Source organism: Hemitrygon akajei, chromosome 9 (assembly GCF_048418815.1).
Source record: "Hemitrygon akajei chromosome 9, sHemAka1.3, whole genome shotgun sequence".
Classification (NCBI taxonomy): Eukaryota; Metazoa; Chordata; class Chondrichthyes; order Myliobatiformes; family Dasyatidae; genus Hemitrygon; species Hemitrygon akajei.
The window spans coordinates 70,762,150-70,776,634 of record NC_133132.1 but is presented as its reverse complement, the minus strand read 5'-3'; the positions used below and the strand labels follow the sequence as shown (position 1 = coordinate 70,776,634).

The 14,485-nt window shown below is 47.0% G+C and overlaps 1 protein-coding gene across 2 annotated transcripts in view; it reads right to left on the bottom strand.

Annotated features, from left to right (window-relative positions):
• The window catches only part of gtpbp2b (GTP binding protein 2b), a 151,475-nt gene that overhangs the window by 8,830 nt on the left and 128,160 nt on the right, over positions 1 to 14,485 (bottom strand). For both annotated transcript variants that reach the window (XM_073056272.1, XM_073056274.1), the window contains 6 exons: positions 13,813 to 13,997; positions 13,546 to 13,654; positions 9,252 to 9,449; positions 8,242 to 8,416; positions 1,521 to 1,740; positions 196 to 331 (listed from right to left, as the gene is read on the bottom strand). In XM_073056272.1, the coding sequence (XP_072912373.1) occupies positions 196 to 331; positions 1,521 to 1,740; positions 8,242 to 8,416; positions 9,252 to 9,449; positions 13,546 to 13,654; positions 13,813 to 13,997 (1,023 nt within the window). The remainder of the gene's footprint in view (positions 1 to 195; positions 332 to 1,520; positions 1,741 to 8,241; positions 8,417 to 9,251; positions 9,450 to 13,545; positions 13,655 to 13,812; positions 13,998 to 14,485) is intronic.

Below are 14,485 nucleotides of genomic sequence, written 5' to 3'. Positions count from 1 at the left end.
GCCTTGTCCCCTTTCAGCTATACCTTCTGGTAATTTCAAAAATCAATTGACACTGATTGGGAACAACCTGGCCATTTTCACACTGCTTGTCTTTAACCTGCTCTGTTCCCTCCATTACCAAGGATGTATAAACACAATCCCTGTCCTTTGCCGAGGCCACAGAACAGAGTGATCAACTCTGGTCTTTCGCTTTACCTGAAACTCAGTCAGCTGCTGCATGAGCTCCTCCTGCTCCTTACTGTTGGTCAGTGGAGGCAGCACATTGAGGAAAACCTTGAGCAGGTCCAAGTTTACCCCGTTCACACTGGACAGTGTGAAGATTGGAGTGATGCTAAATAGAACAAACAGGGACATTACCACACATGCTGTATTCCTGTCAGTGCTTCCCTGGCCTCTCATGTCACCACAGCTCACCAGCATTTATGGAGTAACAGCCTAGCTGGTACTCACCCAATTACTGCTCATCCTGCCTCAGTTGAGAAACTAGGATGGCCAGGAACCTCCTGAGGAAATAGGGATGTAGTTGGGCACACCACGTACAGACTTGGCTCTGCCCTTTACCCAGGTCCACTCTGTATCATGCCAACAGAAGCAACAGGCATTGTGTGCATGGGATGCAAGGTAGAGTCATGGGCCAGGGCAGAGGGGTGCTACACCACACGCACATGCTCTTTGAGAGCATGAATAGGCATGCCCTACCCCCAGTCATTCACACATCTGTCTGTGCATACCAGTCCCCCCATTTCCATTCCAACCGTGACCACACCTTATCCATCCACTGACAGAGCCACAGAACCAGTGTCAAGCCAATTAGCACTTACCACTAATTAGCTTGGAGTGAAATGTTTCTGGTTGATATGAAGAGATGGACCTGGAATCATAGCAGGCTGGGCAAGGAAAGCATTTCCCCTGATTATATCTAAGAACTACATGGGCTCATACAACTCTGCAGTAGTTTCATCATCACTAGAGACTAAAGTTTTACTGCAAAGTTAATTGCATTCCCTTGATGGAATCTCCTCAGCTGATGTGCTGTAGTTAAACTTTGCATCTCCAGTCCATCCTCTGAAGTACTGGTGGTGACTCCACCAGATGCAGATGGAATTTGCAGGCCCATCAGCCCATCTACTCTGTGCCACCTCATGTCCTGGAACAACCAGTGGTCATGAGGAGCACTGTAGAAATGCATGGCTGCCCCTTTCCCCTTCCTTGCCCCCAAGCTCGTCTAGTGTCCCCTGAGATACATTAACACCTTCTCATGAGGCAGCTCCATGTCCGAGTTTGTGAATGGATTTAATGGCCTTCTATTTATATTCCACATAATTGTAGTCCTCCTAACCATGAAACTCCTCCATCTCCAGCTCCTTGTAGCTTGGTCAGCCACATGCCCACAGATAGCTGTTTATGATCTCCAGTACCTCACGAGAAGACTACAGTGAGTGATTAATGAGCATAGACTCACACATTGAGTCTAGTGCCGGATAGGCTTGTAAATGCCAGGGAACAGACTGACATGTTACCTGGGTGACTGGGCAAACTGCTGGGCAGCCGTTACTGCATCATCGCTGTTCGACACCAGCAGCGGCACCTTGTTACATCCTGGCTGCTTCAGGACCACCTCCAGCTGCCTGACGGTGCGGTCGATGGTGCTCTTGGTGCACAGGTCCACTTTACTGATCACAATGAAGAAGGGCACCTTGAGGGCCATGGCCAAGCCTAGGTGCTCCCGGGTGGTTCCAGCTACAGGGACAACAGATAGCAGAAGATCACACAACCAGCAAGCAGAAGTCACAGAGTTATTGTCTAGTTAGTCAAAAGGTAGACCCTTTCACCTGTGACTGAGCTAGAATGGAGGATGAGGGGTCGGGGTGGCCAGACAGCAGAGAACTCATCAGAGGAGGTTCACGAGAATGATTCCGGGAATGGCAGGTTTATCTTATGAGAAGCTCTTGGTCTTCAGTACTTTCAGCAAGATGTCGACACAACTGTTCGCAGCAGCTTCTATGGGGTCAACAAAAGGTCCTCTCATTCTACTTAAACTTGCATCTAATGACAGCAAGATCCTGTTGTACGAGGGGTGATGATAACTTCATGGCCTAAGGTAGAAGGAGATGAATTATACAGCTCTCGTTACATGCACATGCAGTTCAACTCTGACTGATCATGCAGAATGTTTGAAGTTAATAACTCATCTCCTTCTACCTTAGGCCACAAACTTATCAATAACCCCTCGTACGTTAAGAACTCAAAGTACTATAGGTCTACACCATCAGTGAGTTGCTGGCTGGTGGAAATAACGAAGGAGCTGTGCAACGTGCTGCTGCCTGAGTCGATGGAGGCTGACAGTCAATTAGTGAGTGGCCACTACGGTTGCTTTTCTCATGATCACAAGACCCCTTTGGGCAGTGTTAATTTGGTACTCAGCAAGTTTGATTCACTGATTTATTGGATGCTAGTAGGGGCAGATAGAGGGGGCCTAGTCCTCAGTTGTAGTGAGGATTAGGCTTGAAGCCGCACAGCCAGAGTGAGTGGATGAAGCCATTGAGTTTCAGCAGGGGTGGTATGGCGCAGTGTCCAGAAAGGAGTCGGAACTGCCCACCCAGGTCTTCACTTAGCAAGAGACAAGCTCTGCTGTGGCCAGCTGCAGATTTTTTAGTGGCACTCAATGGATTCTGGCCTCAAGCTGCGGGATTGCTTGCTTTTCAGCTGCCGGAGAGGCGTCCAAGCCATCGCACCCACCAGGGGTATATCTGCATCATTATACTTTTACTGATATTCTATATGGGCTTGTTGGCTGTAGGCATCAAGCTGTGGCGCTGGGTAGGGAGGGGGGAGGTGGGTCATGGTCTTGGGACTCTTATTACATGATTGTGATCTTGTCTATGTTTACTGTGTGTGACTGGTGGTAAAGTGTCTTTGTACCTTGACTCCATAGTAACGCTGTCTCATTTGGCTGTAGTCATGTATGGTTAAATGACAATTAAACTTGAATTGAATGTAGTCACTGAAATTTAGAAGAAAGGGGGATCTCACTGAAACCTATCAAATTATTTCTTCAGCGGTTTGAACGGGGCACGACTGCGCAAGCACGTGGAGGTCAGCCAGTGAGAACAGTGGGAAGAGTTTAAAAAGACAGATTTACAGAGCAGGCATCAGAGTAGGTAGGCTTTGGCTCAATGGGGCTTCAGCGATAAGGGGTCGAGGCCAGGTAGGTTATCTGTTTAAAATAAAGGCAGAAAGTATGTGTGTGAGGCCGGTTTTCTGTGCTTGGTGTCAGATGTAGGAGGTCCTGGAGACTCCCGGCCTCCCGGACGACCACATCTGCACCAGGTGCGTCGAGCTGCAGATCCTCAGAGACCGCATTAGGGAAGTGGAGCTGCAGCTCGATGACCTTCATCTGGTCAGGGAGAGTGAGAAGGTGATAGAGAGAAGCTTTAGGCAGGTAGTCACCCTGGGACCACAGGAGACAGAGAAGTGGGTAACAGGAGAGGGAAGGGCATGAAGCAGGTGCTAGAGAGTACCCCAGTGGCTGTCCCCCTTAACAATAAGTATTCTTGTTTGAATACTGTTGGGGGAGACAGCCTACCTGGGGGAACCAACAGTGGCCGCACCTCTGGCACAGAGACTGGCCCTGTGGCTCAGAGGGGTAGAGAAAGGAAGAGGATGGCAGCAGTGATAGGGGACTCTATAGTTAGGGAGTCAGATAGGCAATTCTGTGGACACAGGAAAGAAACACGCATGGTAGTTTGCCTCCCATGTGCCAGGGTCCGGGATGTTTCTGATCGCGTCCACGATATCTTGAAGGGAAGGAGAACAGTCAGAGGTTGTGGTACATATTGGTACCAACGACATAGGTAGGAAAAGGGAGGAGATCCTGAAAACAGACTCCAAGGAATTAGGAAGGAAGTTGAGAAGCAGGTAGACTACAAAGGTAGTCATCTTGGGGTTACTGCCTGTGCCACGCAACAGTGAGTATAGGAATAGAGTGAGGTGGAGGATAAACGTGTAGCTGAGGCATTGGAGCAGGGGGCAGGGATTCAGATTTCTAGATCATTGGGGCCTGTTCTGGGGCAGGTGTGACCTATACAAAAAGGACGGGTTGCACTTGAATCCGAGGGGGACCAATATCCTGGTGGGAAGTTTTGTTAAGACTATTGGGCAGAGTTTAAACTAGAATTGCTGGGAGTGGGAACCAAACTGAAGAGACAGAGGAAAAGGAGGTTGGCTCACAAATAGAGAAAGCTTGGAGACAGTGCAAAAGGGAGGATAGGTAGCTGATAGAGAAGGGACGCGCTCAGACCGATGGTTTGAGATGTGCCTATTTTAATGCGAGGAGTATTATAAACAAAGCGGATGAGCATAGAGTGTGGATCAGCACTTGAAGCTACGATGTTGTGGCTGTTACAGAGACTTGGATGGTACAGGGGCAGGAATGGCTACTTCAAGTGCCAGGCTTTAGATGTTTCAGAAAGGACAGAGAGGGCGGCAAAAAAGGTGGGGACGTGGCACTGTTGATCAGGGATAGTGTCACGGCTGCAGAAAAGGAGGAAATCATGTAGGGGTTGTCTATGGTGTCTCTGTGGGTGGAAGTTAGGAACAGGAAGGGGTCAATAACTCTACTGGGTGTTTTTTTATAGACCACCCAACAGTAACAGGGACATCAAGGAGCAGATAGGGAGACAGATTCCGGAAAGGAGTAATAATAACAGGGTTGTTGTGATGGGAGATTTTAATTTCTCAAATATTGATTGGCAATTCCTTAGAGTGAGGGGTGTAGATGGGGTGGAGTTTGTTAGGTGTGTTCAATAAGGTTTCTTGACACAATATGTAGATAAGCCTACAAGAGGAGAGGCTACACTTGATCTGGTATTGGGAAATGAACCTGGTCAGGTGTCAGGTCTCTCAGTGGGAGAGCATTTTGGAGACAGTGATCACAATTCTATCTCTTTTACCATAGCATTGGAGAGGGATGGGAACAGACAAGTTAGGGAAACATTTAATTGGAGTAAGGGGAAATATGAGGCTATCAGGCAGGAACTTGGAAGCATAAATTGGAAACAGATACTCTCAGGGAAACATACGGAAGAAATGTGGCAAATATTCATGGGATATTTGTGTGGGGTTCTGCGTAGGTATGTTCCAATGAGACGGAAAGGATGTTAGGGTACAGGAACCATGGTGTACAAAGGCTGTTGTAAATCTAGTCAAGAAGAGCTTACGAAAGGTTCAAAAAACTAGGTAATGATAGGAATCTAGATTATAAGGCTAGCAGGAAAGAGCTTAAGAATGAAATTAGGAGAGCCAGAAGGGGCCATGAGGGCAGACAGGATTAAGGAAAACCCCAAGGCATTCTACAAGTACGTATAGAGCAAGAGGACAAGACGTGAGAGAATAGGACCAATCAAGTGTGACAGTGGAAAAGTGTGTATGGAACCAGAGGAAATAGTGGAGGTACTTAATGAATACTTTGCTTCAGTATTCACTATGGAAAAGGATCTTGTCGATTGTAGGGATGACTTACAGCAGACTGAAAAGCTTGAGCATGTAGATATTAAGAAGGAGGATGTGCTGGAACTTTTGGAAAGCATCAAGTTGGGTAAGTCACCTGGACTGGACAAGATGTACCCCAGGCTACGGTGGGAGGCGAGGGAGGAGATTGCTGAGGCTCTGGCGATGATCTTTGCATCATCAATGGGGACAGGAGAGGTTCCAGTGGATTGGAGGGTTGCGGAAGTTGTTCCCTTATTCAAGAAAGGGAGTAGAGATAGCCCAGGAAATTATAGACCAGTGAGTCTTACTTCAGTGGTTGGTAAGCTGATGGAGAAGATCCTGAGAGGCAGGATTTATGAACATTTGGAGAGGCATAATGATTAAGAATAGTCAACATGGCTTTGTCAAGGTCAGATTGTGCCTTACGAGCCTGATTGAATTTTTTGAGGATGTGACTAAACACATTGATGAAGATAAGAGCCGTAGATGTAGTGTATATGGATTTTAGCAAGGCAATTGATAAGGTACCCCATGCAAGGCTTATTGAGAAAGTAAGGAGGCATGGGATCCAAGGGACATTGCTTTGTGGATCCAGAACTGGCTTGCCCACAGAAGGTAAAAAGTGGTTGTAGACGGGTCATATTCTGCATGGAGGCCAGTGACCAGTGGTGTGCCTCAGGGATCTTTCTGGGACCCCTACTCTTTGTGATTTTTATAAATGACCTGGATGAGGAAGTGGAGGGATGGGTTAGTAAGTTTGCTGATGACACAAAGATTGGAGGTGTTGTGGATAGTGTGGAGGGCTGTCAGAGGTTACAACGGGACATTGAAAGGATGTAAAACTGGGCTGAGAAGTGGCAGATGGAGTTCAACCCAGATAAGTGTGAAGTGGTTCATTTTGGTAGGACAAATATGATGGCAGGATATAGTATTAATGGTAAGACTCTTGGCAGTGTGGAGGATCAGAGGGATCTTGGGGTCTGAGTTCATAGGACACTCAAAGCTGCTATGCAGGTGACTCTGTGATTAAGAAGGCATACGGTGCATTGGCCTTCATCAATCGCGGGATTGAGTTTAACAGCTGAGAGGTAATGCTGCAGCTATATAGGACCTGGTCAGACCCCACTTGGAGTACTGTGCTCAGTTCTGGTCGCCTCACTGCATGAAGAATGTGGAAACCATAGAAGGGGTGCAGAGGAGATTTACAAGGATGTTGCCTGGATTGGGGAGCATGCCTTATGAGAATAGGTTGAGTGAACACTGCCTTTTCTCCTTGAGCGACAGAGGATGAAAGGTGACCTGATGGAGATGTACAAGATAATGAGAGGCATAGATCGTGTGGATAGTCAGAAGCTTTTCCCCAGGGCTGAAATGGCTAGACGAGAAGGCAAAGTTTTAAGGTGCTTGGAAGTAGGTACAGCGGAGATGTCAGGGGTAAGTTTTTTTATGCAGAGAGTGGTGAGTGTGTGGAATGGGCTGCTGGCGGCGGTGTTGGAGGCCGAAACGATAGGGTCTTTTAAGAGACTCCTGGATGGCTACATGGAGCTTAGAAAATTAGAGGGCTATGGGTAAAGCCTAGGTAGTTCTAAGGTAGGGACATGTTTGGCACAGCTTTGTGGGCTAAAGGGCCTAAATTGTGGGGTAGGTTTTCTAAGTTTCAAATGTTAAAAGGCCTAGAGCAGATGTGGAGAGGACGTTGCCATGATGGGGAAGTCTAGAATCTGATTGCACAGCCACAGATTAGAAGGATGTCCATTTAAAACAGAGATGAGGAGGAATTTCTTTAGCCAAGGGGTGGTGAATCTGTGGAATTCATTGCCGCAGGCGGCTATGAAGGTCTGGTCATCGGGGGTATTTAAGGCAGAGGTTGATAGCTTCTTGATCAATCAGGGCGTGAAAGATTACAGGGAGAAGGCAGAAGAATGGGGTTGAGTGTGAAATGGCAGAAGACTTGATGGGCCAAATGGCCGAATTCTGCTCTTATGTCTTATGGAAACACTTCCCCTTTACGAAGGTGCACAGGTTTAGATGGAAATAGGGGTTAAAGGGTTGGTGCTTAGAAGAAATGATGAAGCCACAGACTCCCACAAACATTTAAGTTTGTACCTAGAAGTTCACTGGAATCATCCAAGGCCTAAAAGTCTACAAAGGCTGGTAAACAAAATGACATAGATGTGAATGCAATAATCAGCACGGATACGGTAGGCCAAAGGGCCAGTTTCTGTGCTGTGAGATTCTATGACAGAAAGCTGGCAAGTTTCATCTGCTTTTGGGGTAAGCTGATAAGAGTTTCAGCTTACTGTAGTTTAGACTCTTATCAGCAGCCCATGTCTGGCCCAATCTCTAGAGACATTCCACCACGCAGTCTGCTTGCTAGAGTTACAGGGAGAACACATTTACAAACATGGGTCCTAAACACTGTGGTGGGAAGAAGCGATTCTGCTCTCTGACTGCCTGGTAGCTCTGTGCAGAGGATCCCAGGGACAAGTGATAGGTCTGGTTCTGGGAGAGCCCAAAGCAGCTCCCTCTACCACTTTATATCTGAAGTTATTTCCATTGGCTGCGTCCTCATCCAGAGGCTTGTACACAAAGCACAGGGGCTGTTTGACATAAGGGTCATCACAAATCAACACTTCCCAAAAGGGTTCAGCAGACAAGGATCAGAAGCCAGTGATCACTTCATGTGCCATTCAGGGCCCAGCAATACCTCCATTCCCTCCCCCCACACCAGCACATATTTAAAAAACATACCTATGCCAGTGTTGGCACTGACGACAAGCATGGCAAAGTCTGGGCAATAACTGGTCAGGCCAAAGATGGTAGTCTTTAGGTACTTGTGGTGCCCTGCCAGATCAATGAAGGTGATCATCTTGGAGGCACTTTCACAGATGACCTCTGCTGTCCGTGAACCACTGTAATTTACCACCTTCGGGAGAAGGACAGCAGCATATTAGACCACAGAGAGGTTAGCCTGAGCCTGACCCAGTGGGCCAAAAGGAGCACCAGAGACCTAAAAATCTAGTCTATGCATTGTGAACTGGGAATGAAGTCCCATCCTCTATCCAGCCAGCGCTGGTGTGACACTCATTGCCACGTAGAGAAGAGTGGTGGAAGCAGACACTCCCACCACATTGTAGTAGTGTCTAGAGGAGCACCTGAGGCAGAGACCAAGTGCTGGTAAATGGGATTAGTGTAGTTTGGACTTGTCGGCATGGGTATGGTGAGCCATTTTTTGTACTGGATGACTTTGAGCTTGGACGAAAAAAACACTTGGAAAAGTACATGGATAGGAAAGCTTTTGGGAATAACCGATGTAGACAATTTAATTGGGCCGAATGGTCTTTTTCTGTGCTCCATGACACTGAGCAGCAGCAACCTAGCACAGGCCAATGACATACTGGAGGCCATTCAGTACACTGTCCCTAGTCTTCCCCTTCAGTCAGTGTGGATGGAACATTTCGAGGAGATGGGACTACACTGAGCAGACAGATAGCATTTGCCTTGTGTCCACATTCTTCCCTGGGACTTTTTTTTAGGGGATACCTCTTCAACCTTAACTTTCTGCCATCCAAACCCAGTATTGGAAGGATATTAGTATGGCTGTCCCATAAACCTACCCCAGCCTTACCCTTCCCCACAGACCTTGGCAGGATGGTTAATCCCAGCATTTCTGGCACTGCCCTGCTCCACTCCAAATCAGATAATCCCATATCAGGCCAGGGAGGCAGGGGAATCTGTAGGATCGTAGATCACAACTGTACCTCTCCTTTGCTGTTGAATCCCAGGATTTCAAAGCTTATGCTGGAAGTTCGCCCTGACTGGATTTCATGTAGGTGCCTGAAGAGGTTGAGTCGTGCTCTACCACGCCCATTGTCCAACTCGCCCTGTGTTAGGACTCCCAACAGAGTTGACTTCCCAGAGTCCGCGTTCCCGAGAACTGCCACTCGCAGGTCGAGGAACTGCAGGAGGAGAGAGCACAGATTATACCTCCCTGTTCTTGCACAGCCATGTACCAACTGCTCGCCCAAGGTATCCCCTTCCTCCCACCGCTTCACCTGAATGCAACATCATAATCTTCATTCACACCATTCAACCCACCACAACTGTACCAGCTCTGAAGGCCCGTTAAATCCACAGTTACAGTGTGGTGGGAAAGTCCTTGACTAATAATCCAGAGCATTTGACAGTCCAATCACCCTTGCTCCACCTTTGTCACAGGATACAGCTAGGCACTGGAAGCTTCAGCATATTACATATTACCCCACAGCTTATGAGTCATCGCCAATGGATAACATCTGACTTGCCAGTCTGGGGACACTCGGGACTTCAGTGATATACCCCATCAGTGAGACCACAAGACAGAGGAGCAGAATTAGGCCATTTGGCCCATCGAGTCTGCTCTGCTACTCAATCACAGCTGATCCTTTTTCTCCCCCTCCTCAGCCCCACTCAATAGACAGTAGGTGCAGGAGTAGGCCATTCAGCCCTTCTAGCCAGCACCACCATTCACTGTGATCATGGCTGATCATACACAATCAGTACCCCATTCCTGCCCTCTCCCCATATCCCTTGACCCCACTATCTATAAGAGCTCTATCTAACTCTCTCTTGAATGCATCCAGAGACTTGACCTCCACTGCCTTCTGGGGCAGAGCATTCCACATATCCACCACTCTCTGGGTGAAAAAGTTTTTCCGCATCTCTGTTCTAAATGGCCTACCCCTTATTCTTAAACTGTGGCCTCTAGTTCTGGACTCACCCATCAGCGGGAACATGCTTCCTGCCTCCAGCGTGTCCAATCCCTTAATAATCTTATATGTTTCAATCAGATCCCCTCTCATCCTTCTAAATTCCAGTGTATACAAGCCCAGTTGCTCCAATCTTTCAACATATGGCAGTCCTGCCATTCCGGGAATTAACCTTGTGAACCTACGCTGCACTCCCTCAATAGCAAGAATGTCCTTCCTCAAATTTGGAGACCAAAACTGCATACAATACGCCAGGTGGGGTCTCACCAGGGCCCTGTACAGCTGCAGAAGGACCTCTTTACTCCTATACTCAATTCCTCTTGTTATAAAAGCCAGCATGCCATTAGCTTTCTTCACTGCCTGCTGTACCTGCATGCTTGCTTTCATTGACTGATGTACAAGAACACCTAGATCTCGTTGTGCTTCCCCTTTTCCTAACTTGACTCCATTTAGATAGTAACTTGCCTTCCTGTTCTTGCCACCAAAGTGGATAACTTCACATTTATCCACATTAAACTGCATCTGCCATACATTTGCCCACTCACCCAACCTGTCCAAGTCACCCTGCATTCTCATAACATCCTCCTGACATTTCACACTGCCACCCAGCTTTGTGTCATCAGCAAATTTGCTAGCTAATGTTACTTCTAATCCCTTCACCTAAATCATTAATGTATATTGTAAACAGCTACGGTCCCAGCACCAAACCTTGCGGTACCCCACTGGTCACAGCCTGCCATTCCAAAAGGGACCCGTTAACCACTACTCTTTGTTTCCTGTCAGCCAGCCAATTTTCAATCCATGTCAGTACTCTGCCCCCAATACCATGTGCCCTAATTTTGCCCACTAATCTCCTATGTGGGACTTTATCAAAAGCTTTCTGGAAGTCCAGGTACACTACATCCACTGGCTCTCCCTTGTCCATTTTCATAGTTACATCCTCAAAAAACTCCAGAAGATTAGTCAAGCATGATTTTCCCTTTGTAAATCCATGCTGACTCGGACTGATCCTTCTACTGCTATCCAAATGTGTCGTAATTTCCTCTTTTATAATTGACTCCAGCATCTTTCCCACCACTGACGTCAGGCTAACCGGTCTATAATTCCCTGTTTTCTCTCTCCCTCCTTTCTTGAAAAGTGGGACAACATTAGCCACCCTCCAATCAGCAGGAACTGTTCCTGAATCTATAGAACACTGGAAAATGATTACCAATGCGTCCATGATTTCTAGAGCCACCTCTTTAAGTACCCTGGGATGCAGGCCATCAGGTCCCGGGGACTTATCAGCCTTCAGACTCAACAGTCTATCCAACACCGTTTCTTGCCTAATATAAATTTCCTTCAGTTCATCCTTTACCCTAGTTCCTTTGGCCACTATTACATCTGGGAGATTGTTTGTGTCTTCCCTAGTGAAGACAGATCCAAAGTACCTGTTCAACTCGTCTGCCATTTCCTTGTTCCCCATAATAAATTCACCTGTTTCTGTCTTCAATGGCCCAATTTTGGCCTTAACTATTTTTTTGCTATTCACATACCTAAAGAAGCTTTTACTATATATTCTTGGCTAGTTTACCTTCATACCTCATTTTTTCTTGGTGTATTGCCTTTTTTGTTATCTTCTGTTGCTCTTTAAAAGCTTCCCAGTCCTCCAGTTTCCCACTTATCTTTGTTATGTTATACTTCTTCTCTTTTATTTTTATACTGCCCTTTACTTCCTTCATCAGCCAAGGCTGCCCCTTACTCCCCTTAGGATCTTTCTTCCTATTTGGAATGAACCGATCCTGCACCTTCTGCATTATTCCCAGAAATACTTGCCATTTTTGTTCCACTGTCTTCCCTGCTAGGGTATTGTTCCATTGAACTTTGGCCAGCTCCTCCCTCATAGCTCCATAGTTCCCTTTGTTCAACCTTAATACTGACACATCCGATTTTCCCTTCTCCTTCTCAAATTGTAGGTTAAAACATATCATATTATGGTCACTAACTCCTAATGGTTCCTTTATCTCGAGGTCCCTGATCAAATCTGGTTCATTGCACAACACTAAATCTAGAATTGCCTTCTCCCTGGTAGGCTCCAGTACCAGCTGTTCTAAGAATCCATCTCGGAGGCACTCCACAAACTCCCTTTCTTGGGGTCCAGTACCATTCTGATTCTCCCAGTCTACCTGCATGTTGAAATCCCCCATGACAACTGTATCATTACCTTTGCAACATGCCAATTTTAACTCTTCATTCAACTTACACCCTACATCCAGACTGCTGTTTGGGGGCCTGTAGATAACTCCCATTAGGGTCTTTCTACCCTTAGAATTTCTACACTTGATCTTAGCCAAAAGGCCGAGAAGCGATACCCTTAGAATTTCTCCATACTGACTCTACATCCCCTGATTCTATGCCCCCCCTCGCAAGGGTCTGAATATCATTCCTCACCAACAGAGGCACCCCACCCACTCTTCCAGTCAGTCTGTCCTTTCGATAAGATGTATATCCTTGAATGTTCATTTCCCAGGCCCTGACCGCTTGAAGCCATGTCTCTGTTATTCCCACAACAACGTACTTGCCAATTTCTAACTGAGTCTCAAGCTCATCTACTTTATTCCTTCCTTCTCCCTTACTCCCCAGCCTTCTCCCCTTAACCTTTGATACTGTGTCCAATCAAGAACCTATCAAGCTTTGCTTTGAATACACCCAATGACCTGGCCTCCACAGCTGCCTATGGTAATAAATTCCACAAATTCACTACCCTCTGGCTAAAGAAATTTTTCTGCATCTGTTTTAAATGGACACTCTGCTATCCTGAGGCTGTGCCCTCTTGTCCTACACTCCGCCACTACAGGAAACATCCAGGCCTTTCAACATTTGAAAGGTTTCAATAAGATTCTTCCAAATTCTACTGAGTACAGACCCAGAGCCATCAAATTTTCCCTGTACGATAACCCTTTCATTCCTGAGATCATCCTTGTGAACCTCCTCTGAAACCTTTTCAATGACAGCACATCTTTTCTTAGATAAGGAGCCCAAAACTGTTCACAATACTGAAGGCGAGACCTCTCCAATGCCTTATAAAGCCTCAGCATCACATCCCTGCTCTTGAATTCTAAACCACTTGAAATGAGTGCTAACATTACAATTGCCTTCCTCACCAACTCTACCTGCAAGTTAACATCTAGTGGGTGACAGAATGCCTAGGGAACAACAAGGTTCTTCACACTCTTAGACAAATTACAACACTGTCCCCAGTGAGCAGTGGCTGACACCATGTTTCAGTGGTATCTGGGAGAACGAGGGGACCAGTTCTGGCCTGTACCTGCTGATCATCAGGAACTTTCCGAATCAACACTTCGGCTATCCGCCTGGGCGAGTCCAAGTCGTATGCCACGTTGCATTCCCGCAGGATCGTGATGTCAGCTCCAACCCTGTGCACAAAACAAGCACAGCTTAGCGGCCAGCAAATGCACAGACCCTGGACTCAGCCAACACGGAGGCAGACACAGAGCTCTGATGTGGACTCACGTGCACCAAGACGGGATCCCAGTACCCTCCCCTGCTCGATCAAGATTACAAACAAAATTACTTCTCTGCCATCTTGCGCAGGGTCTTGAGCGAAGCCTTTAGCTCATCTTCAGAGAGCCCCACCAACAGACCATTGTCTTCCACCCCGATCTGATAAACAGCCTCACCACGGCCCTCCTGAAGGCGCCACTTCATCTGTGTGACCAAGTGCTCGAAGCGGTACTGTGAGGGGTTGACTAACTTCAGCTGAGGATACAAAGCAAGAGTTACTAGACAATCAGAAGCATCTGAAGGGACACAAGCAGCTGGTTGCCATAGTTTCTGCACTCCACTCTGCCCTGTTCCATGTGGAAAATAGTGCCTCCCGCACCAGGATGCTATTTATCAGCTTCAGCTCAGTGTTTAATACAATCACCTATCAGAAGCTGATGGGTAAACTATCCTCACTGGGTCTCAACACCCCTCTGTAACTGGATCTTGGGACCTCTCGACAGAAAGGCCATCTCATTGTGAGCACCAGCACCACCAGGGATACGCTGCTGATGTGTGACTGCACTGCTACTGAATCATCAAGCTTTCCGAAGACAACAGTTGCTGGCTTCATCAATAACAACGAGATGGCACACAGAGATGCTTTAGGATGGTGCAGGCTAATCACTCCTTACTGCACATACGCAGCTCATTCGTAAAGAGAAGAGCATTAAGTTTCTGGGAATGCACAGTCTCATCTGGCT